The sequence below is a fragment of the Caenorhabditis elegans genome, chromosome III (genome assembly GCF_000002985.6).
Source record: "Caenorhabditis elegans chromosome III".
NCBI classification, from domain to species: domain Eukaryota; kingdom Metazoa; phylum Nematoda; class Chromadorea; order Rhabditida; family Rhabditidae; genus Caenorhabditis; species Caenorhabditis elegans.
In genome coordinates this window covers 686,204-708,226 of record NC_003281.10, presented here as the reverse complement: position 1 = coordinate 708,226, position 22,023 = coordinate 686,204, and the positions used below count along the sequence as shown (strand labels likewise).

The 22,023-nt window shown below is 36.4% G+C and overlaps 3 protein-coding genes and 2 non-coding genes across 6 annotated transcripts in view; 3 read left to right on the top strand and 2 right to left on the bottom strand.

Annotated features, from left to right (window-relative positions):
- The window catches only part of elf-1 (ETS domain-containing protein), a gene marked incomplete at both ends in the record, with an annotated part of 26,654 nt that extends 7,596 nt beyond the window's left edge, over positions 1–19,058 (bottom strand). The window contains 3 exons of one of the 2 annotated variants that reach the window (NM_001026010.5): positions 35–134; positions 958–1,074; positions 18,897–19,058. In NM_001026010.5, coding sequence (NP_001021181.1) covers positions 35–134; positions 958–1,074; positions 18,897–19,058 — 379 coding nt within the window. Of the gene's footprint in view, positions 1–34; positions 135–957; positions 1,075–1,633; positions 1,894–18,896 lie in introns of those variants that run through there. The other variant, NM_001026009.3, reaches the window with a different exon arrangement.
- On the top strand, positions 1,940–2,054 carry C24A1.7. Its single transcript, NR_052048.1, has one exon. It is a non-coding gene; the product is annotated as an Unclassified non-coding RNA C24A1.7 (non-coding RNA).
- Positions 9,403–9,515, bottom strand: C24A1.8. The gene has a single exon (NR_101782.1). It is a non-coding gene; the product is annotated as a small nucleolar RNA C24A1.8 (small nucleolar RNA).
- On the top strand, positions 11,755–15,718 carry sel-15 (Protein kinase domain-containing protein). Its single transcript, NM_001381697.1, has 11 exons — positions 11,755–11,946; positions 12,087–12,198; positions 12,362–12,800; positions 12,970–13,102; positions 13,364–13,714; positions 13,767–14,248; positions 14,296–14,496; positions 14,543–14,610; positions 14,662–14,757; positions 15,007–15,124; positions 15,168–15,718. Exons 1-11 carry the CDS (start codon positions 11,907–11,909, stop codon positions 15,669–15,671), a joined length of 2,544 nt encoding a protein of 847 aa, NP_001366799.1. The 5' UTR covers positions 11,755–11,906; the 3' UTR covers positions 15,672–15,718.
- On the top strand, positions 16,194–22,023 carry W02B3.7 (uncharacterized protein). Its single transcript, NM_064838.4, has 6 exons — positions 16,194–16,339; positions 16,395–16,508; positions 16,607–16,738; positions 16,794–17,045; positions 21,193–21,538; positions 21,842–22,023. The coding sequence occupies exons 2-6, from the start codon at positions 16,410–16,412 to the stop codon at positions 21,988–21,990; spliced, it is 978 nt and encodes a 325-aa protein (NP_497239.2). The 5' UTR covers positions 16,194–16,339; positions 16,395–16,409; the 3' UTR covers positions 21,991–22,023.

Here is a 22,023-nt window from a genome sequence, read left to right as displayed (position 1 = left end):
AATTCTCTACAAAAAAATTCAAAAAAAAACTCACCAACACCAGAATCGGGACTGTTCGTCGGCTCCAAACTCAGCGTGGAACTCTGATCCAACAATTGTTGAAGTACAGTAATCTGGACGGAACATGAAGTTGGCTGAAGTTGTGTAGAAATTGGAATATGTAGTACTGTGGATATCATTTTTGGTAGTAGTTAATGGAAGTTTCCAGAATAGTTCACGAAGAAATTAAAGTTTAAATCAAACAAAAAACCCAGGAAGTCTAAAATCGGAATTCCACCCTCTTTTTCCCTATTTTTTGTGCTTTTTCCGCACTTTTACTGATAAGAATCATATGAGAAGTCCGAAGGTCGAGTTGACGTTTTAGAAACATTAAACTACAGTTTTAAAAGTTTTTTAGGATTTGTGAGTGTGAAGTTTCTGAAATCATAATTTTATTTAAATCTATGAAAGTGGGTTAACTATGAGAGGTTGTTTTTACCTAAAAATTGTTTTTTTTTATTTGAAAAAATCACAATGTTTCATAAATTGCATAAACCTACTAAAACCATCTTGACATGTCAAACTTCACATAACTTTTTAAAATTTATTTTTCGAATTTCCAGAAATTTCCAAAACTTTCAGTAACGTTCTAAAATTTTCCAGAACTTATCTCGATTTCCAAAAAATGTTCAGAAACTTCTGGAAGTTTCCAGAACTTTCTCAAAAAACTCTGAAACACTTAACATTAAAAATTCGACTTCTATGACGTCACTCGTGCTTTTCATTTGTAAAATTTATGTGGGCACATTATTTGATAATTCATTTTCCGTAATTTTGCAGGTCAAGCGGTGATGGGATTTTTTTTTCAAATTTTCAAAAACATAGTTCTGATTTTTTTTTCTTCAAATTTTATGATTTTTTTGAAATATTTCAGAGCTTTACAGTTCTTGAAACTAAGTTTTCAAATTACAAACTTACAATTTCAAACAGGCCGTGTGCCAGGACAGCGGGTGCAGAAATCCGTCGACCATCAGCATATTTTGGTGTTGGTCGTTCAATACGAGGCCATTCGGATTCCGTTTTCATTTCGACATCCTTCAAATTTTCGGTTGAAATTGGATTTGAAAAATAATTAATGGAGAAAAACCAGAGCTTTTGAAAATACTCCAAAAATATTCTGTTTAATCGAGAAAATCTTTGACTCAATCTAAAATTGCAAATTAAAACTAAAAGTTTTCTCCAAAAATTTCAAAATTTTATGACTGAAGAAATATAATTTTCCTAATTTCCAACGTTCCAGAAAATAGGCAAGAAAGGGTGGAACCTCAGATTTAAAACTAGCATTTAAACCAAAGGTGGGGCAAATCGGCACATTGCCGGAATCGAAAATTTCCGGCAAATCGGCAAATCGACAAACTGCTGGAATTGAAAATTTCCGGCAAACCGGCAAATCGGCAATTTGCCGGAATCGTAAATTTTTTAAAGTTTTGGTAAATTGCCAAAATTCAAAACATTTTAGGTTTTTTGATACAAACATAATTAAATTATTCAAAACTTTATAAAAAGTTTAATATAAAAATTAGAAACTTTAGCACTAATGTAGTATTGGTTTATAACTATTAAAGCATAAAAACCAGCAAAAAACCCCCCTTACCAAATCTCTCCCATCATCCTCCTCATCATTTTCATTATCATTATTATTGTTGATTCGAGAACTTTTGCTACTGATATTACTTGATGAAATATTAAGTGGTGACGTGGCAGTTGGTAATACAAGTAATAGTGGTTCAGGCCGTGGTTGTCCTTGTATTTGGATCATTGGAATGAAAATTAAAATAAAAAACTAAATTTCAGATAAATAGATAAATAAATAAATAATAATAATGTGTATTCTACTATGGATCCACACGGAAAGGGCGAAAGTGTTCGTGTTTCACTGTCCGCGCGCCCTCAACAAACCCCGCCTACTTATGTTCCGCGTGGGGCGGGGCGCGGCGACCTTTCCGCGCGCACTCGAAACTGTATGGAGGGGGGCCCTATTATTTACTTTGTACTAGCCGTTTTCCGTTTTCCTGTCCACTGAAAAGTGAAGGGATGGAAGAGGGGGGTAAGGCGTAATAAGGGGGAGGGAGATTAGGAATTTTGAAAGGATGCCACAGCGCCAAAAGTTTGGAAGGAACAGTCAAATCTGTTTGGTCTCAGAGGTAGCGCCAGTGGGGGGTTTTGCCTAAATACACTTATACTCATCCAAAACAACCAAATATCAGAATAAAACATTTCAAAAATTTTTAGATTTTTCATAATTTCTGGTCAAAGTTTTGGCAAATTGCCAAAATTTTGAAAAATATGAGATTTCGAGAAAATCCAAAAAAATGCCGCAAAGTTTCAATAAAGTTAAGTACTTTCATTTAGATGCCAACACATCGCCACCCCTCATACAAAGAGACGCACGTTTACAACCCAATGCCCCATATATCGAATATCAGCTCTATTAAGAAGAAATCTACACGTACGATACGTACTGCTGTACTGTTATGACTATCCATCCCTGTGAGAACTTTTTTTGAATAGGTATTTACAACCCCCTACGACGAGACACATTGTTTTTTGGGGACCAACCATCATAATTTTTTTTCGCTTTGTGGTGGTTTACGTTGTCGTTTTCCGGTTTCGCGAGAAAATGTCAGAAAGGAGGAGCTCAGACTAGATTTCAAGAACATGGGAATTCAGAAACATAGGCTACAGATTGTTTCATTCGTCATCGCTCGGACGGGGGTTCGAACCAGCGACGTAATTTCAGTGTTCAAACACAGTTAAATCGCGGGGTATACATTGTGTCTTTTGAGGCATAAATCATACATCAGCGAAGCGCAAACGCACACAGTGTATACATCGCGAACAAAATGCGATCATTTTCGCGATGTGTACATTATGTATGCGTAATGCATATATCGCGAAAGGGGGAATTTCAAATTTAAGGCATATATTTTTTGGCCAACTCTCCCTGGGGGCAACAAAAAAGGGGACAACATTTGAACTCTCCCTGGGGGGCAACAAATTAGGGGGCAACATTTTCATAAATGTAGGGGGCAGCAAAAAAGGGGGCAACATAATAGGGGTCAACATTTGAACTCTCCCCGGGGCAACAAATTAGGGGGCAACATTTTAATAAACTTCTTGCCAACGCAACGGAAGTTGAGCAATTTCCTCCGCATAGAACTCCTGAGAATTGGAGCTTCTGGCGGGTCTTCACAGCTGTATGAGGTCTTGCGTTGTCATGTAGCAGCAACAATTTTGATCCTCTAGGGCGATGTAATTGATGAGCATGGACTACCTTTTCCAATTGAGTGCAGTACAGGTCAGCGTTGATGGTGACGCCGTCTGGAAGAAGCTCTCGGAAAATGACACCCGTACTGTCCCACCAAATTGAGAGAAGCACTTTTTTCTTGTGAAGTTCCCCTTTGAGATCAGGTTTAGCGTGTTCCTCGACCGGGACCCACTGTTTCTTTCTGGTATGGTTCACATAACACAGGTGATTCGCAGTGTAAGCAAAATGCTTGAACCCTACAAGGAATAGTCGTTTTCTCAGCTAAAAACTTTCTACCTAACGTTTAAATTGACACAAATAGAGTAAATATCATTTACTACTGTATCTGATGATTTAAAAGCAAGTTTTCAAAAAAAAATTTTTTTTGGATTTTTGAAATTCATAAGGGTCCCCCCTTATGATCCGCTTTGAAAATCATAAGGGTCCCCCCTATGAAAATTTATTTTCGTGGAAACTTTTTTTTTCAAAAAAATTTTAATTGTGTTTAATTTTGTGCAAAAACATTATTTCAGCATGTTTCACAGTTTTAACCGCTCAATAACGTTTTTGTAGCAAAAAATATCGAAATCTTCCTGGATTTTTTAAATGAACACCTTACTTGTAACACAGTTTTCCTCCGTTGGCAGCAGGAATACAAAAAAGTCGTCAACTTAAAAGTTGTTTACAATGAAATGAATAACAAATTTTTAATTGACATTTTTTTCCTATCTCGCATTGCTTCAAAGTTATAGTCCTCTCGTTTTGAGCCCAATATGACTGATTTTCAGTGATCATATCTAAATAATGAATAAAGATAAAAACGTTTATGTTTTATAATTGTAATAGATCATTTCAAGTTTAATAATTAAATAGTTGATCGTTTTTTAATATCTTTCTATTTTGAAAAGATGTACATCTTAGACGAAATGATGAATATGGTTGAGGAGTTCAAGAAATGGAGGTTTTTCTCGTTAGAAACGCCTAGTTTGACGTTGAAATTTACATAAATAATCACTTTTGTACTTTTCTCAATATTTCAAAGTTGTTACAACTTTTTCAAAAAAATTTTTTTTTCGAGAATTTTGAATTTTTTTAAATAAAAATTGAAAAAAAATCCAAAGGGTCCCCCCTTATGAAAATTTTCAAAAATTTTTACTAAATTGTTTTTTGAAAACTTCTCAAATTTTTATTAGATGTTATACAAAATTGCAATGTTTGTTGTTTTTTTGAGTTTGGATGTTCAGCACACAAGCTTAGACAAAAACCGGAGGTATAATAGAACTCTTATGTTTAAAAATCGCATTCACTTTGTATGCTTATATCTTAGTGGAAAAAATTTTTATGGCAAAGTAATCAACTACAAAGTTGTTTATCTTAATCAAAAATACAATTTTGTAGTTGATCATTTTTTATCAAAAAAATTGGTGGTTGAGATAAAGTTGTGAGAAGTGCCGCAACTTCATGCTTGTATTTTCTTTTTCTTTCTCTCTGTATATCTCAACCACCGAATTTTTTGATAAAAAACAATTAACTACAAAGTTGTACTTTAACTCAAGATAAACAACTTTGTAGTTGATCACTTTGTCATAATAATTTTTTCCACGGAGATATAAGCATTCGAAGTGAATGCCTTTTTTGAACTTAGAGGTTCTACTAAGCCTCAGGTGTTCGTCTGAAATCGTGTTCTGAACGTTCAAACTGCAAAAAAAAAAACAACCGACATCGCATTTTTCTGAAAGATCTGATCGTATTTTGAAAAGTTTTCAAAAAAAAATTTCGTAAAAATTTTTGAAAATTTTCATAAGGGGGGACCCTTTGGATTTTTTTTTCAATTTTTGCAAAAAAAATTCAAAATTCTCGAAAAAAATTTTTTTTTGAAAAAGTTGAAAAAGTTGAATTATTATGACAAAGTGATCAACTACAAAGTTGTTTATCTTGAGTTAAAGTACAACTTTGTAGTTAATTGTTTTTTATCAAAAAATTCGGTGGTTGAGATATACAGAGAGAAAGAAAAAGAAAATACAAGCATGAAGTTGCGGCACTTCTCACAACTTTATCTCAACCACCAATTTTTTTGATAAAAAATGATCAACTACAAAATTGTATTTTTGATTAAGATAAACAACTTTGTAGTTGATTACTTTGCCATAAAAATTTTTTCCACTAAGATATAAGCATACAAAGTGAATGCGATTTTTAAACATAAGAGTTCTATTATACCTCCGGTTTTTGTCTAAGCTTGTGTGCTGAACATCCAAACTCAAAAAAACAACAAACATTGCAATTTTGTATAACATCTAATAAAAATTTGAGAAGTTTTCAAAAAACAATTTAGTAAAAATTTTTGAAAATTTTCATAAGGGGGGACCTTTGGATTTTTTTTCAATTTTTATTTAAAAAAATTCAAAATTCTCGAAAAAAAAATTTTTTTGAAAAAGTTGTAACAACTTTGAAATATTGAGAAAAGTACAAAAGTGATTATTTATGTAAATTTCAACGTCAAACTAGGCGTTTCTAACGAGAAAAACCTCCATTTCTTGAACTCCTCAACCATATTCATCATTTCGTCTAAGATGTACATCTTTTCAAAATAGAAAGATATTAAAAAACGATCAACTATTTAATTATTAAACTTGAAATGATCTATTACAATTATAAAACATAAACGTTTTTATCTTTATTCATTATTTAGATATGATCACTGAAAATCAGTCATTTTGGGCTCAAAACGAGAGGACTATAACTTTGCAGCAATGCGAGATAGGAAAAAAGTGCCAATTAAAAATTTGTTATTCATTTCATTGTAAACAATTTTCAAGTTGACGACTTTTTTGTATTCCTGCTGCCAACGGAGAAAAGCTGTGTTACAAGTAAGGTGTTCATTTAAAAAATCCAGGAAGATTTCGATATTTTTTGCTACAAAAACGTTATTGAGCGGTTAAAACTGTGAAACATGCTGAAATAATGTTTTTGCACAAAATTAAACACAATCAAAATTTTTTTGAAAAAAAAAAGTTTCCACGAAAAAAAATTTTCATAGGGGGGACCCTTATGATTTTCAAAGCGGATCATAAGGGGGGACCCTTATGAATTTCAAAAATCCAAAAAAATTTTTTTTTTGAAAACTTGCTTTTAAATCATCAGGTACAGTAGTAAATGATATTTACTCTATTTGTGTCAATTTAAACGTTAGAAAGAAAGTTTTTTGCTGAGAAAATGACTATTTCTTGAAGGGTTCAAAAAATAGTATAGGTTTTTGAAGCTGTGAGCATCCTTGGACATACAAGATATCAAAAAACGATCAACTACAAATTTGTTTAGCTTGTTATGGAAAATGTTTTAAAAATAAAAAATGTTTCCTATAAGTGTAATGTGCCAAAATATGGCTTGTTGAAGTCAGTGCTGTTTTGCTCTTACTCAACTGTGCCCATCTTCTTGAACATGCAAGATAGAAAAATATTGTCAACTAATAACTTGTGGTTCAGTTCATTTCTGACAACTTTTCAGTTAAAGAAAGTTTTGTATTTCACGTCTCAAGGATGTTAGGAGCTCTCAAACATACTATGTTTCAATGGCCCAACTCTAGACTTTCCATGATTTTTTGGCTGAACATTTATTGTGAAATCTCACACTTGTAGAAAATATCAAACTGATCATTTTCTACACGTGCAACATGTTTTCGAAAAAGATTTCAAAACAAAAAAATTTCATCAAAAATTTTATATCATAAGGGGGACCCTTATGATTTTCGAAATCTGACAAGTTCCTTCTAAATCGAGAGTTTTGTTTTTCAGAAACTTTAGTATCAGCAAAAAAACAGTCAATAAACAGAGAACTCAAACAAAAATGGCTTTAAACTAACTAAAATGAGCATTTTAATGATGGGAATAACGGCCAAACAAAATGCGCACATTGCGAGCGTTCGCATTGTGCCCTTTATGCTTGCCACTGTGGCGCAGATTTTCGCAAACACGAGCATTGTGTGCGTCGAAGCATTTTGCTTACACTGCGAATCACCTGTGTTATGTGAACCATACCAGAAAGAAACAGTGGGTCCCGGTCGAGGAACACGCTAAACCTGATCTCAAAGGGGAACTTCACAAGAAAAAAGTGCTTCTCTCAATTTGGTGGGACAGTACGGGTGTTATTTTCCGAGAGCTTCTTCCAGACGGCGCCACCATCAACGCTGACCTGTACTGCACTCAATTGGAAAAGGTAGTCCATGCTCATCAATTACACCGCCCTAGAGGATCAAAATTGTTGCTGTTACATGACAACGCAAGACCTCATACAGCTGTGAAGACCCGCCAGAAGCTCCAATTCTCAGGAGTTCTATGCGGAGGAAATTGCTCAACTTCCGTTGCGTTGGCAAGAAGTTCATTAAAATGTTGCCCCCTTTTTTGCTGCCCCCTACATTTATGAAAATGTTGCCCCCTAATTTGTTGCCCCCAGGGAGAGTTCAAATGTTGCCCCCTTTTTTGTTGCCCCCAGGGAGAGTTGGCCATATTTTTTTCCTATTTTTTCAATTTACTTTCGTTTTTAAGTCAATTTTCACGTTTTCCATTATTTTTTTTCCCATTTAATGTTGTGAATATTACTGTTGCATGAAAAATCAGAATAATTTTTACAATTGTTTTCTAAAACTAGACGTTTAGGTAATATTTGGAGAACTGAGAGTCAACAAAGAGGAAATTGAAATAACACTTGATTTTCAGAAAATATTATTGACAATTTACAAAAATAAAAATAAAAAACTTAATTTTTGTAAAAATATATTCGAGAACTTTTTTTTACAATTCGTCTTATCAAATAGATTTTCCTAAAAGAACGTGAAATTTTCTATTGAATATAAATTTAAAAATAAGTATAACGCTAGTTATACATACATAAGTACTCGAAAAAAAGTATTGCTAATACTGTAGTATACTGTAAGAACTAAATTGTACAAGTCTAATAATGCTTTATCCTCTCATTTCTTGTCAATTTGCACATTATGCAGAAAGAATACCATTTGTAAAATTTCAGAAGCAATAAAGTGTGAGTAAAGAGATCGAGTAACGTCTTCTCACCATGCCTCGCACCTCCTATCGAGACTTCCGACCTAGAACTTCTCCAGGTGAAATCTGAAAACCAGACTAAAAATAATTTTTAATTTACAGTTGTTCCAAATCGAGAACTAGACGAGGTGGAATCTATCAATATGCAGTCTGAAAACGAAGAACGAAGGGCTATTCACGAAGAAGATCTCATGAATCTCGACGAGAATGAGATATTGCTCGACCATGGAAATTCCAGTCGACGAGAATATCGATTGGGATGAGAATCCCATCCCAGAAAACCATCAGCCATCTCCAGTTAACCTTGAAGCCTCGCCACGAGCACGTTCTTCCGACAAAGATAGTAGCTCGGACGAGGAAGACGAAGATGAAGAGGAAGAAGAGGAAGAAGCTGAAGACGAAGAAGAAGAGGAAGATGGGGACGAAACTGATTAACCGATAAATTTTCTTTCTATTGTTTGTCGTTAGACATTGTTTAGTTTTTTTTTAATGCCGTTGTTTGCTGTTGATTAACTGTTATATTTTGACTATTGTTGCCTTAAAATCAATCAATAAATTGATTTTTCCTGCTAAATTTGAACTGCAAACTATATAATAACTTTACTATCTGCTTCAGACTACGTACATTTTTGATAGCTAAAGGTTCTTCTTCAAACCGAAGCTTCGCCTTTCAACTTCGGTACAAGTTTAGGGTCTGATACATTTTTTCCGCTTACATAATTAGTTTTAAGCCAATTAATCGAAACTCGTGCGAGGAAATCAGTATTTAAGTCGACGCAAACACACAGGCGAGTGTGCGCGGGATGGCTTCGCAAGTAACGGCTTTGGGTTAGGAGCAATAGGGTAGAGGGTGCGTGGGTTCGGGTCCGCGGGGTGGTGGGAAATTTCTAATGAGTGTGAGGGAAACGAAATGGTCAGTGGGAATGACCAGTGAGAAAAATGAGAAAAGTTGTTTCTTTTTATAAGAAAAATTTATCAGGCCACACATGATGTATACATCGCGAACACATTTGTGTGTTCGCGATGTACACATAATGTATCCACGATGTACACATCGCGAATACGTGTTAGCGATGTGTACATCGTGTATACATTATGCTAATGTTCCGAGGTACTTGAATTGTGCCATCGCGAAGCATTTTTTATACACAATGTATAATCCGCGATTTAACTGTGTTAACTGCCAACCGTCTGCGCCAGGCGCGAACAGTTTCATACACAGTTGAAGCGCCGTTTTCTTCCTAGAAGACATACAAAATACATTTTTTTTTAAACAATTTATGAATTGCGATTTATAAGTTGTACAAGTTTCCGTTCGCGAATCATGTATTATAAGCACATAATACATATATGTGAATTTGCAAAATGAGTATTGTACGTAAAAAATAGGCATTTTACGTACATAGTACTAATGTTCCTAGGTACTCGAATTTTGTACGCGCAGACAAATTTTTCTAAACCAACCGTCGAAAAAACCGGAAAGTTTCAGAAAACTGGGGTAAAAATTGTAGATAAATCGTTGGCCGAGTTTTGGGTTTTTCTAGGCCATTTAGTAAAACCCGCAGAGTTGGCAGTGAAAAAGAGAAAATTCCACAAGGAAAAGCTCAGACAAGATCTCAAGATCATGGGAATTCAGAACTTAGGCTACAGATTTTCATTCATCATTGCTTGAGTGGGGCTCGAACCAGAGCCGACAGTTTACTAGACAAACAACCAACCGACTGCGCCATGCACGCAGTTTGGCATGTTCGATGTTTTTCAGAGCAAATCGGAAAATTTTCGATGTTTTGATTTTCCGCTAAATTTCCCTGAAAAAAATCGAAAATTTTCAGGTTCTGAAATTTATGTCAAATTGCAGCCTGTATTCACAGGCCTTGTCAATACCTAGATTCTTGAGCAGCTTTATGAATGAAATTCACAAGGTGACGTTCTCATTTTACCGTCAAACTTCCAAACGAGACATGTGTCATTTAAAATTGTTCCATGAGGATATGTCACTGCAAAATTTTAAGCGGCAAAGCTCTACTCTCAACCCCAAAAATATTCTGAAAATTGTTTCAGTGCATTTTTCACTAGGCTGTAGAATTGCTCCAATTTTTTTGTGCAAACTTTCAATGTGTTTCAGAACGGTTAGAAGTAGGTTAACATTCTGAGAATTTTTTGAGATTTTTTGAGTTTTTCGCAATTTTTTTGCAGAAAAATTTGATTTTAAAAATTTTCGAGACGAGATAAATAACTTGATTTATTCTTTCCAAACCAAGAAAAATTTTATTTAAAAAAACCTGAGAATTTTTGATGGATAACTTGAAATTTGTCATCTAAAAGAAATTGAAAAGGATACGGAAATAAAATTTTACTAATTTATAATTTTTCCATATAAAAAATCGCGAAGTTGGTATTTTTCGAAAGTTTAAAATAACATAAAAAAAAATAACTATGCGAATTTTTTTTAAAGTTCTGTTTTTGGTTTTTGTTGGTAATTTCAAAACTATAAACGCAATTTAATAAAATCTGTTTATTTCTTTACAACTTATTCATTTCTTTACAACAGATCAAAGCAACAAGCATAATTTCACCGAAAAAGCGCAAATGATAATCAAAATTATAATAGTAAAAAAGCAAAGCGGAACTGAAAGACAAGAAGGAGGAAATTTTTTTTTTTTGCAATTTAAAGTGGTCTCTCTTGGTTATTGCAGGAAAAATACATCAGATAGGAAGAGATAAAGTCAAGGAGGAAATGATTGTTACCAACAAAACATTTACCAAAATACATTTAAATGTATAAACTGGTTTTTAGACTTTATCGGAACTTTGACAACTTATAATTCAGACGGCTTTTTGAAAAAATTTTACAGTTTAGTACTCAGAACTTTGATTCATAGAGAATTTTCATTATCAGACGGTAGTGGACACCAGGGGTCTCCAGCAAATTTGCCGAATTAGCCGTTTGACAAGCTTGGTAAATTTGCCGCATTTGTCGAATTTGACGTTTGAGGAGCTCAGCAAATTGCCGAATTTTCCGAATTTAGTTAATTTGTTTGTTTTTCTAAACATTTTGATATCTTTTTAACTTCAATAAAATTTGCAGATTTACTCTTATGATCCGAAGATCACGTCAAGACTCAGAAAAAACTAGGTAGACAGGTAGGCAGGCAATCGTGAACAACAAACACCTACCATTTAATCCTAAATCACTTTCTTTCAATTTGCAAAGGTTTCTGAAATTTTTTTACAAAAACTCGGAATTCATTTTTTATGAAGATATTCTTATTGCAAAATTTTAATTTTTATTTTAATTTTTTATTTTTTACAATCCACCCTCTGAAAATCTTACACACACTACAATCACACATCTAACAAGAGCTCTCGCGACACAGACACACTCAGAAAAAAAAGAGATAGTGAGAGAGTGCAAGGTGGAAGAGATGCAGACGGCAAACTCCTTCCCGGCAGGAGCATTCCCACACTCCTACCGCTTTACGATTTTATTGATTTTTCACAGAATAAATATGTAAATTTATGATATTTCTCTATGATATTTTGAATTTTCTTAAAATCGAATTATGGGAAATTATAAATCCAGGCCTCTAACTTCGTGTTCTGGTGAGTTTTTAAGTTCTGTAGTGAAATTTCATAATTTATTTAGTTTTTGGAGACTATCACAACGTGGAAAAGAAATACTAGATATAATTATAATTATTCCTTCTATGCATTTGAATTTATAAAAATGCGAACGTTTTCAGACGAGCTGAAAAAGAAGATATCAGAAGGATATTCAGTGGTTAGAAGCCGACTCAGTGATGATGTCAGATCAAGGTCCAATTTGGGATGGGTTGACGTACAAATCGCTGCTTTGTGAGTTTTTTTCCACATTTTTGAAATTTGCCGAGCTCGGCATACGGAAAATTCTGCAAATTTGCTACACTCTCCTGTTTTAATACTTATGTTTTTTGCCAAACAAATTTTTCAATTTTTATTTTCACATTAAAACTTCTTTCAAAAATCTCGTTGTTTTCAGTGAAAAATCCCTCGAAGATTTCAAGCAACATATGTGCCCAGAAAATGCGGAGCTAAAATCTACTCAGCTTTTATCATTATTCCATATAATTTGTGCGGGACACTCTGACTCTCAACCTGAGAAACTTCAATTTTTAATCGACAATCTACCCAAAGAATCGTCTATTACCCTGATTTCCTCTCAATCTGCAAATGGCTTCACTCCACTGCACATTGCAATTTACCGTGGTGACGTGGCAATTTTGAAGGCTCTTATTGCAACAAAACTCGTAGATCTGGATCAATCCGGAAGGCATTTATTACCAGCTTTACACTTGGCTGCAATGATTGGAGACTCTGAAATGTTGACTATTTTGTTGAATTCTGGAGCAAATATTCATGTTACCGATTTTGTGCATTTTACCGCTCTTCATTGTGCCACCTATTTCGGACAGGAAAATGTAAGTTGTCATTTTCCAAACCGTTCTCAAAGTTTTAAAATCATTCGGAAATTTCTATTTTTTCGGAACTCAGAGAAAGTTCCAAATTTTCTCAAATCTTTCAGAGCTTCACAATGCTACCAGAACTTCTGGAAGTTACCATTACCGCCGTCAACTTTTTAATTTTCAGGCGGTACGAACATTAATCTCTGCCTCAGCCAACTTGAATCTCGGCGGAGCAGTAAATGATCGCCCAATCCACTTGGCAGCTGCAAAGGGTCTCACATCGATTACGAAGCTTCTCTTAGAGGCAAAAGCTGATCGTGAGTTATTTCTACAGGAAAAGTTGTTGTAAGCGCAAGTTTACCGTTTGCGGAGCTCGGCAACTTTGCCGAATTTTTGCCGAACCGACCTCAGAAATTCGGAGATTTTTGCCAAAATTTTTTTTGAAGAAAAGAAAAGCAAAGATTCTTAGAAAACGATCTTTAAAGAAAAATTTGCACTTACGAGACTATCAAAATTTTCGAATCCTTAAACAATTCGATTGCTGGGTTTTTTAAATTCAGAATTTCGTTTTGTTACAGCTCTTCTTGCCGATGATGAAGGGAATCAAGCATTGCACTACGCTGCAAAATCCGGAAGCCTTGTTATCCTCAACATGCTCATCAAACAAGTCCGAGGTACCAATGATCGAATCTGCGCTCGAAATCTCTACGGGGACACCGCCCTTCACTTATCATGCTACAGCGGCCGTCTAGACATTGTAAAGTCAATTCTTGATAGTTCTCCAACAAACATTGTTAATATGGAGAACGTGTTCTCAGAGACTCCGTTACATGCAGCATGTACCGGTGGAAAATCGATAGAACTCGTTTCATTTCTCATGAAGTATCCTGGAGTAGATCCGAACTATCAGGGGCAGGATGGGCATACAGGTAGATTTGTTGGACCATTTCACATGATTTGATTTTTTTAAATTTTGTTTAGCACTTCACTCTGCTTGCTACCATGGTCATCTGCGAATTGTACAATACCTTCTCGAAAATGGAGCTGATCAATCCTTAGCCTCCAGGGCTTTTGAAGGGGGCGCCCTTAGACAACAAGCCGGCCCGGGCACCAATCGGCCGTCAAAGGTAGCTTCTGCGATTATGGCACTAAATCGAAGTGACACACCTTCCTCAAACGCATCTTACAATTCGACAGTATCACTGGATGACCAGCAAACTCCGGTTATCTGGGCTTATGAGCGTGGCCATGATGCGATTGTGGCTCTACTCAAGCACTATGCAGCTAGAACTGTTGAAGGGGATGTCTGCAGTGAATACAGTTCGGGAGAATCTTCATATACTCCGCTACCATCTCCAATGGGTCGTCTAACAAGTTTAACTAGGGATAAGGCAGATCTACTACAGTTGAGATCAGCGTTGCCGGCACCATTTCATTTGTGTTTGGCTGAGATCGAATTCCAAGTTAGTCTCTTATAAAGCTCAGACCACATTTGAAACCATGTTTCCAGGAATCCATTGGAAGTGGTTCATTTGGAAAAGTCTACAAAGGAACGTATCGTGGAAAACTGGTAGCCGTCAAACGGTACAGAGCAATGGCATTTGGCTGCAAATCTGAAACTGACATGCTTTGTCGAGAAGTTTCCATTCTATCACGACTGGCTCATCCGAATGTTGTAGCGTTTGTCGGGACATCGCTAGATGATCCGAGTGTGAGGCTAAAAGAAATATGTATCTGAAATTACATGAAATTTTCAGCAATTCGCAATCATCACAGAATTTGTAGAGAACGGGTCCTTGTTCAGGTTACTCCACGAGGAAAAGCGGTGAGTGGTGTTGCATTAAAGAAGAGAGAATGGAGAAAGAAAAAATTATAGAGTCATGGATCCAGCCTTCCGATTGAGGATATCGCTAGATGTTGCTCGTGGGATGCGTTATCTACACGAGAGTGCTGCCAAACCAGTTATTCACAGGTTAGTATTTAGAATGATATCAATATGTTCAAATTAAGAATTACTCGGGTTTGTGTCTCATTTTTCGGCGGTCCTTTGAATGAACAGAATTTATTCAAATTTTGGTAAAATTGTGGGCATGCTTTTTGCGGGCTTTGTTGACAATTAAGAAAGGATAACTTTTTGAACAATTTTAGACGATGATAAAAGGCATGTCCAAACTTTGACAGTGCACCTCCTATTTCGTCTAATATGATTATTTTATTTCAGAGATCTCAACAGTCATAATATTCTGATTCACGCGGATGGGCGAAGTGTAGTTGCAGACTTTGGAGAAAGTCGGTTCGTTTGTCAACGAGAGGACGAGAACTTGACGAAGCAACCCGGGGTAATATCAAATGGACATGATACAGCAACATTTTTAATTTCAGAACCTGCGATGGATGGCACCGGAGGTGTTCTCTCAATCTGGAAAATATGATAGAAAAGTCGACGTCTTCAGCTTTGCTCTAGTCATTTGGGAGATTCACACCGCGGAGCTCCCATTCTCACACCTAAAACCTGCGGCGGCGGCGGCTGAGATGACATATAAGCGGGGGAGACCAACACTACCAAATCAACCAACTGCACAGTTTCCAGCACACATCTTAAGCTTAATTCCTCAAGCCTGGCATCCCGAATCAAGCTCCCGACCAGATTTTGTAGAAATTGTTGCGTTACTCGAGCCACACGTTGAATCCACGCACACAGATATAAGTGCTCCTTCTACAGTATCCCAGTTGACATCTCAATGGGAGCAGCTAAGCGTGGCACCTCCCCCCGCGTCAAAGTTCCCGCCAATTCTCTCGGCGTTACATGGGATCGCTGCTACGGGAACCGTTGAAGAATTAAGGCAACGGATTGATAATAATGGTTATGTTATTAATAAGAGTTGATTGTTACTTTGTGATAAATTGATTAATAAACACCGTACGAAGAACGATTTGGCGTCTGTTTCACTAGGACAGAAATTTTATTTATTTAGATACAATGGTATTATATTACGGGACCATGAGATCATGAGAATGCCTATTTACTGGCGCGAAAATATTGGCAGGCCGCGGCAGCGAGAGAACATATGGTGAAAAGAGACGCAGGTCTCTTCGCTACGAGATATTTAGCGCAAGAAAATTAGGCATTCTCATGATCTCATGGTCCCGTAATAGTAGTTACTAGCAAAATTGAAACCCTTGGAGATGTGTTGATCAGGGATGTTTCAAAAAAAATGTAATTATTCGAAACACTCTTGAGCAGGTCACCCGTCAAACGTGAAAACACCCAAAAACGGGTAAAAACATCGCTGGTGTTGACCACTACCGTTGTCAAACATGTAGACGAACTTGAATTTTATGTTATTCCTGTTTGTAGGAATATGTCGACAAGTTGTCATGCCGTTCCGTCAATCGAAATTCTGCTCGGCACGGAAGACTGAAGGAATATTGATTTTTTTGACATCCCATTTTTAGTACAGTCACTTCTACACAAATAAAAAAACGTGGACGTTGAGTTATGTTGAATATGTCCATTCATTGTATCCACATGAAACCAAATACAATACTAACTCGTGAGACTTTTTTCATTTTTTTTTTGCCTTGACTTTCTAACTCCAACTCACTCAGTGTTTCTACAGCACCATGAGGTACTTCAACTGCCTTTTATACTGGTTTCTATCAATTTTTATCGTAGTAGTGTACTACAATGAGATTTTGACAACGCCGATAATTGAACCTTCGGTTAGTTGTTTTATATTGCTTCGAATAAGCCTTGGGGCAATTCATTTGACGTGGATTCCAAACCACTTCAGTAAATTCTGAATGCTTAATTTTTTCAGGTTGAGTACGTACTCTGCTCGACTCTTTTAGACTACCTAAAAGCTCCCATTCCAGTTCTCCTAATTGATTTTGAGATACTTGAACAAATCGAAAGAAATTCGTGTCATATGCAAACAGAGAAACGGGTCAAGGTATCGCCTTAATTGATTTTTTAAAAGTTACAACAAAAAATTCAAACAAATTCAGATCGGTGTAGACAAAACCCAAGAAAACGCTCATCTTCTGCAGAAAGATTCCCGCTTCCACGTGGTAAACTATAAAAATTCCACGAAAACTGATCATTTGGATTTTGAAGTTACGACATTTACGAAGAAATCTATTCCTAAACGCTTTGGAGCTAGAATAGTTGGAAATGTTCAAGTTCCCTTAGATATTCAACAATTTATGGGATTTTGGCAGAGATCAATGGTTTTAGATTGTAAAAAAGAAAGAAATGAGGTATGATCATTCTATTGCTGGCATAATGTTTGAAATCTTCTTTTTTTATTTGAATTTACCGACAAAATTTTTAATGTTGAAACTTATAATTTTGCCTACTTCATAGTTTAAACTTGTGGAGTTTGACAATGTACAGTTTGACAAAGTAGGTGTAACTAATTCTGAAGGAATTTTTTGAAATTGGCCAACAATCCCTAGGGGCAACGGATTTAATTATCCCCGGGGAAACGAAAAGGGGGGGGGGCAACAGAATCAACGCTGCTCGAACGCAACACAACGGGGCAACGGAAATCGAGGAAATAGAACAATAATCCCTGGGGGCAACAAATAGGGGGGGGGGGGGGCAACGGAATATTGAGCTCTTTATCAAGTTAGCAGTTGAACTTTTTGGAAAAATCAGTTTAAAAGTTTCTCCAATTACTGTGTACGTTAAGATGGGTCTCACCACCACGTGTCTCACCACGATGGGTCTCACCACGATGGGTCTCATCACGATGGGTCTCACCACGATGGGTCTCATCACGATGGGTCTCATCACGATGGGACTCACCACGAAGGGTCTCACCCCGCTAGGTCTCACCACGAAGGGTCTCATCACGAAGGGTCTCATCACGAAGGGTCTCATCACGATGGGTCTCATCACGATGGGACTCACCACAAAGGGTCTCACCCCGCTAGGTCTCACCACGAAGGGTCTCGCCACGATGGGTCTCAACACGATAGGTCTCGCCACGATGGGTCTCATCACGATTGGTCTCACAACGGAGAGTCTCGCCACGATGGGTCTCACCACGAAGGGAGACGGACCGAAATTTTTTTTTCTGAAAATTTGAATTCCCGGCAAAAATTTTCGTAGAAAATTTGAATTTCCGCCAAAACATTTATTCAGAAAATTTGAATTCCCGCCAAAATGGGTCTCATCGCGATGGGTCTCATCACGATTAAAAATTACATGCGTTGGGTTTTAATGCACTTAAAGGCATTGTTGAATCGGATCCATTTGAAACTACCCGTACTATCACCGGAAAGGCTTACTCAAGAAAACTACGAAATTTGAAAAAGCGGCTGATGACTCAGCCTTGGAAAATAAGAAATTATATTTCAAGCATAATAACGCCCGTCCACATGTTCAAAAACAAGTGAAGCAGGAACTGGCAAAATATGCATAGATGATACTCCCTCAGCCACCGTATTATCTAACACTGCTCCAAATTATTATTGGCTTCTCTGCGATCTGACTCGTGTCCTTAAAGGTAAGACCTGAATGTTGACAGTGCATGTTAGCCATGATGGATCATACTCCTTGTTTGATTTAACTTCTGGAGATAATTGAATGAAAATAGGACTTTCCCGACAACCTAATACCAAAGAGCACAGTTTAAGCTAATGTTCAAAGTTCTAATGACATCACCAACCATCAAAATACATCAAAACACAACTGTTGCCAGAAGGGTCATGAACAGTTCACAAGTGAATAGTATTCTAAGCAGACCTTCCCCCGAGTTAGCTGAAAAACAGAAGGAGCTGCCCAGGAAAAAACGAGTGGAATTGCCCAGAATTAGATATGGTTGATCAATTATGATACCTGCCTACACGGCAAAATTAACAGAGAATAATCCAACTGTGGAAAGTTTGAAGAAAATGAGATAATGTTTTCCATTTTTGAATATTTAAACTTCAGTGGAACCAGGATTCCAGCCACTCTCGACTGTGCCCTCCGCATTTCCATATAGAGCAAATGCTCATTGTATTCTGCTTGGCATCCTCCAACGCCTCAGAGATTGAGCCCACCAGCAAGTTACAAAATGACCCAGTGTGGTATGTACTCCCGATATTTTTGATTAAACCCACCGCGGCAATGTAATTTCCAAGAGTTCCACCACGAGTGTCCTCAATGAGAATTCCAATCGCTTGACGTGGCAACTCGTCCCATCTTCCAATAACGGCTCCTTCAAGACGACGGCAATTTCCATGCGGAGCAAGTGTTCTAAGGAATTCCAGAAATCTTCTCATTGTAGAAATTGTTTATGGAGCTGAAACAGATAACAAAATTATTTCAAATTCAACAAGCTGAAACTTACTGTAATTATTCGGGAGATTCAATGAATAGAGTTCTCTTCGGACCACATCGACAACAGTCGCCATTAACCAGTGCGCCTGTTTTTCAATTCTTTCATTGAAATTGTAAACTTGAAGGTTTCTGTACTGATGGGAAGGAATGTCGCCAAAATCTCATATGGTGCATTGGAGCCATCGGAGTGGTCAAATGGGAGACTTGTCAACAGATGGACAAGCTTCTATATAGATATGTCCTCCTAAATGAAAAATTGTCAAAATCTGGCAGAAGACACATGCGCAATACCTCAAACACGAATATCTGATGTTTTCGTATCCGTTGGCTTAATCGGAACTTCCCTTAGTCATGTGAGCTGGTACTTGTACTGGCGTCAGGTGGTGGTCACTGAAATTAAATGAAATCTCTGTCGGAATTTGTGAGAAAAAACGAAACATGATTGTAACTTTGCAAAGCTACAAAAGATTATTTTGATAAACAGTTTTCAATTATGGGAAACGAAACTAGCAAAAAAATGAGAACAGCGAGGATTTGAAAACAAAAAACAACAAAAAACTCTACACCGCAAGAGTTATCGAACGGTTTGCAGACAACACTCTTTTGCGAGAGACGCAGAGAAAGGGAGGAAGAGGACCATGTTGCGCAGTGATCACAACACTGCGGGCACTGTGCCAAGTATCTTTTCGGATGACGGTCTGTGTGTGTGTAGGTTAGACAACAAGAGTCAAAAACAATGCAAAAGACGTTTGTTTTTGTAGATCACGCGTAGATCACAATGAATTTGTAGATCGCAATAAAAAAGCAACAGAAATACGATTTAAGAAATAAATAAGCTGAAATATAGGCGGAATCTACGCAAATTTTAGTTTACACCAAAAATGTGAAACATTAATTTTGTGATGAAATTTTCAAAAATCATTTTTCATTGTCAATTCGAGTTGATAAGCGATAAAATGAAAGTTAAAATATTAAAAAGATGAATGTGTAATTTTATGAATGATTTTTCAATACGTAAAGTGAAATTAGAATATGGTTGAAATAGTTGAATTTTCGCGAAAACCGTGCCGCAATGTTGCGAAAATATGTCCTGCCTCTTTTTCTGTGAGGCGCTGCTTTTACCAGATCAATAATTTCAAGAGTAGTTTTTACAAACCCATTACTAGCAGAAGGGGCTTTTAAGCCATTCGTAAGCCAAAAATGCTCCAAATCTTTCTGCAAAGTGCTCGTGTAGGCCGTCGCGACACCGTTGCTACACAAGAAGTCTACGTCGATGATAGCCGAACTTTGATCTGAAATTATCGGGGTTTCAGTCTTGTCATATTATGTCATATCATTCCGTGATTATTTTCACTCGGGAATCGCTCGCCCACTATGGGGGAGTCTACGCAAGGACAACGCAAGGACAAGGACAACATTCTAATGGAATGGAAACAATTGCCCGACTGCACCAATTCTAGTTCAAGCGAACAATGATAACTTTTGTATTCTGTATTCCTTCACGTCTCCCAGCGAGCGTAATAAATTATTATTATTATTATTATGAATTTGCACAGTAATTCGTATGGATCTCGCCACGAGGTACTGTGTAAGTCGTTTCCCGGCGTGGCGAGACCCAAAAATGATATTCTTCTGAAGTCTATGTAATAGATTATAAACTTGTTAGGCTCAAATCTCTCCGAAGTTAGTTTCCTTAAAATCGGGGGTTTTTGACAATTTTTCATTAAGACTATCGAAAATCACGTGATTTATCAGAAAATAAGATTAGTTTCAGGTAGAGCATATGAGAAAGTGCATGTAAATGATCTGAAAGTTGCCAAGCCATTTTTGAGTACTTTTTCAGATGTTTTAGCTAAAATTAATTTCATTTCCCAGATGAATCAAGTGATTTCTCATAGTTTCACACTGTTTTCAAAGAAAAACTTGGTAATTTTGTAGAATTTAAAATATTCCATGTTATTCCAAATTGTGGAGGTAAAAAATAGTTGATTTTTAATGGTGTGATGTCACAGTGAAATAACACGCATGACGTCACGATATATCGATCTTGTAAATCAAAAACGTGTTTTCTTTCAGATTTCCCAACCGAGCACGGCTTCAAACGACCTCGCGGCTCTTCAAAATGTGCTAATTGAAAATGGAATGTTTCCATTTTTAAACGGAAGAACATTACTTAATTGGTATAAGGAATGTACTACAAAGCATGAAATTTTCAATTTTATGGTCATGGCTAGCAATTTCAATTTGAACTTCTTAGAAAACTTGGAGAAAGGACAATCTAAATTGAAGTTGGTGCAGAAAAATAGAACAGTGGGAAATGGATTGAGGATTACTGTAGCTTTGAATGAAGTAAAGGCACATATAGGATTACTGTACAAGGAGTTGAATGAAGATGGATCTGTGGTACATTGGACAAAAGGAAGTAGGTTTCATATTTTAGCTGCAGTTTACTTAATACTGTAGAAAACCCACTTGTTTCTTGTAGACAGTGTAGACGCGCACCACTAAAATGTTGGGAGTTTTCCAAAAAATTTTTTAACGCGGCGACCTTTTTTGGAAATTCAAATTTTAATTTTTTTTTAATTTGGCGCGAAATTGCAATTTTAAATTTAAAATGCATCTTATAATAGCTAAAAATTAAGATCCAGAGCAAGCGCATTCTTTTTAGTTTTTTTTTTCATTTGAGCTGAATTTTATGTTTCATTCAAAATTTGAAAATTTTCAGACAACTTCAAAAATCATACAATTCGCTTTTCAACCTATGACCCATGGTGTTCAACTGATATTCACGGTCATTTGTTTTGGATTTCTTGTACTCCTGGAACACGTATAGCCGAAGAATTTGCAAACACTAAATTTACTGATTTTGTTTGAAATTTATAGTTTTTAAATTGGAAAATAAGATTT

Excerpts from the sequence above, each read along its gene's own strand:
- W02B3.7 (NM_064838.4), top strand. The coding sequence starts at position 16,410 with ATGAGGTACTTCAACTGCCTTTTATACTGGTTTCTATCAATTTTTATC. Across the intron at positions 16,739-16,793 it reads AAACAGAGAAACGGGTCAAG|ATCGGTGTAGACAAAACCCA; the intron begins GTATCGCCTTAA and ends AAACAAATTCAG. Across the intron at positions 21,539-21,841 it reads GGTACATTGGACAAAAGGAA|ACAACTTCAAAAATCATACA; the intron begins GTAGGTTTCATA and ends GAAAATTTTCAG.
- sel-15 (NM_001381697.1), top strand. The coding sequence starts at position 11,907 with ATGGGAAATTATAAATCCAGGCCTCTAACTTCGTGTTCTG. Across the intron at positions 12,801-12,969 it reads CCTATTTCGGACAGGAAAAT|GCGGTACGAACATTAATCTC; the intron begins GTAAGTTGTCAT and ends TTTAATTTTCAG. Across the intron at positions 15,125-15,167 it reads ACTTGACGAAGCAACCCGGG|AACCTGCGATGGATGGCACC; the intron begins GTAATATCAAAT and ends TTTTAATTTCAG.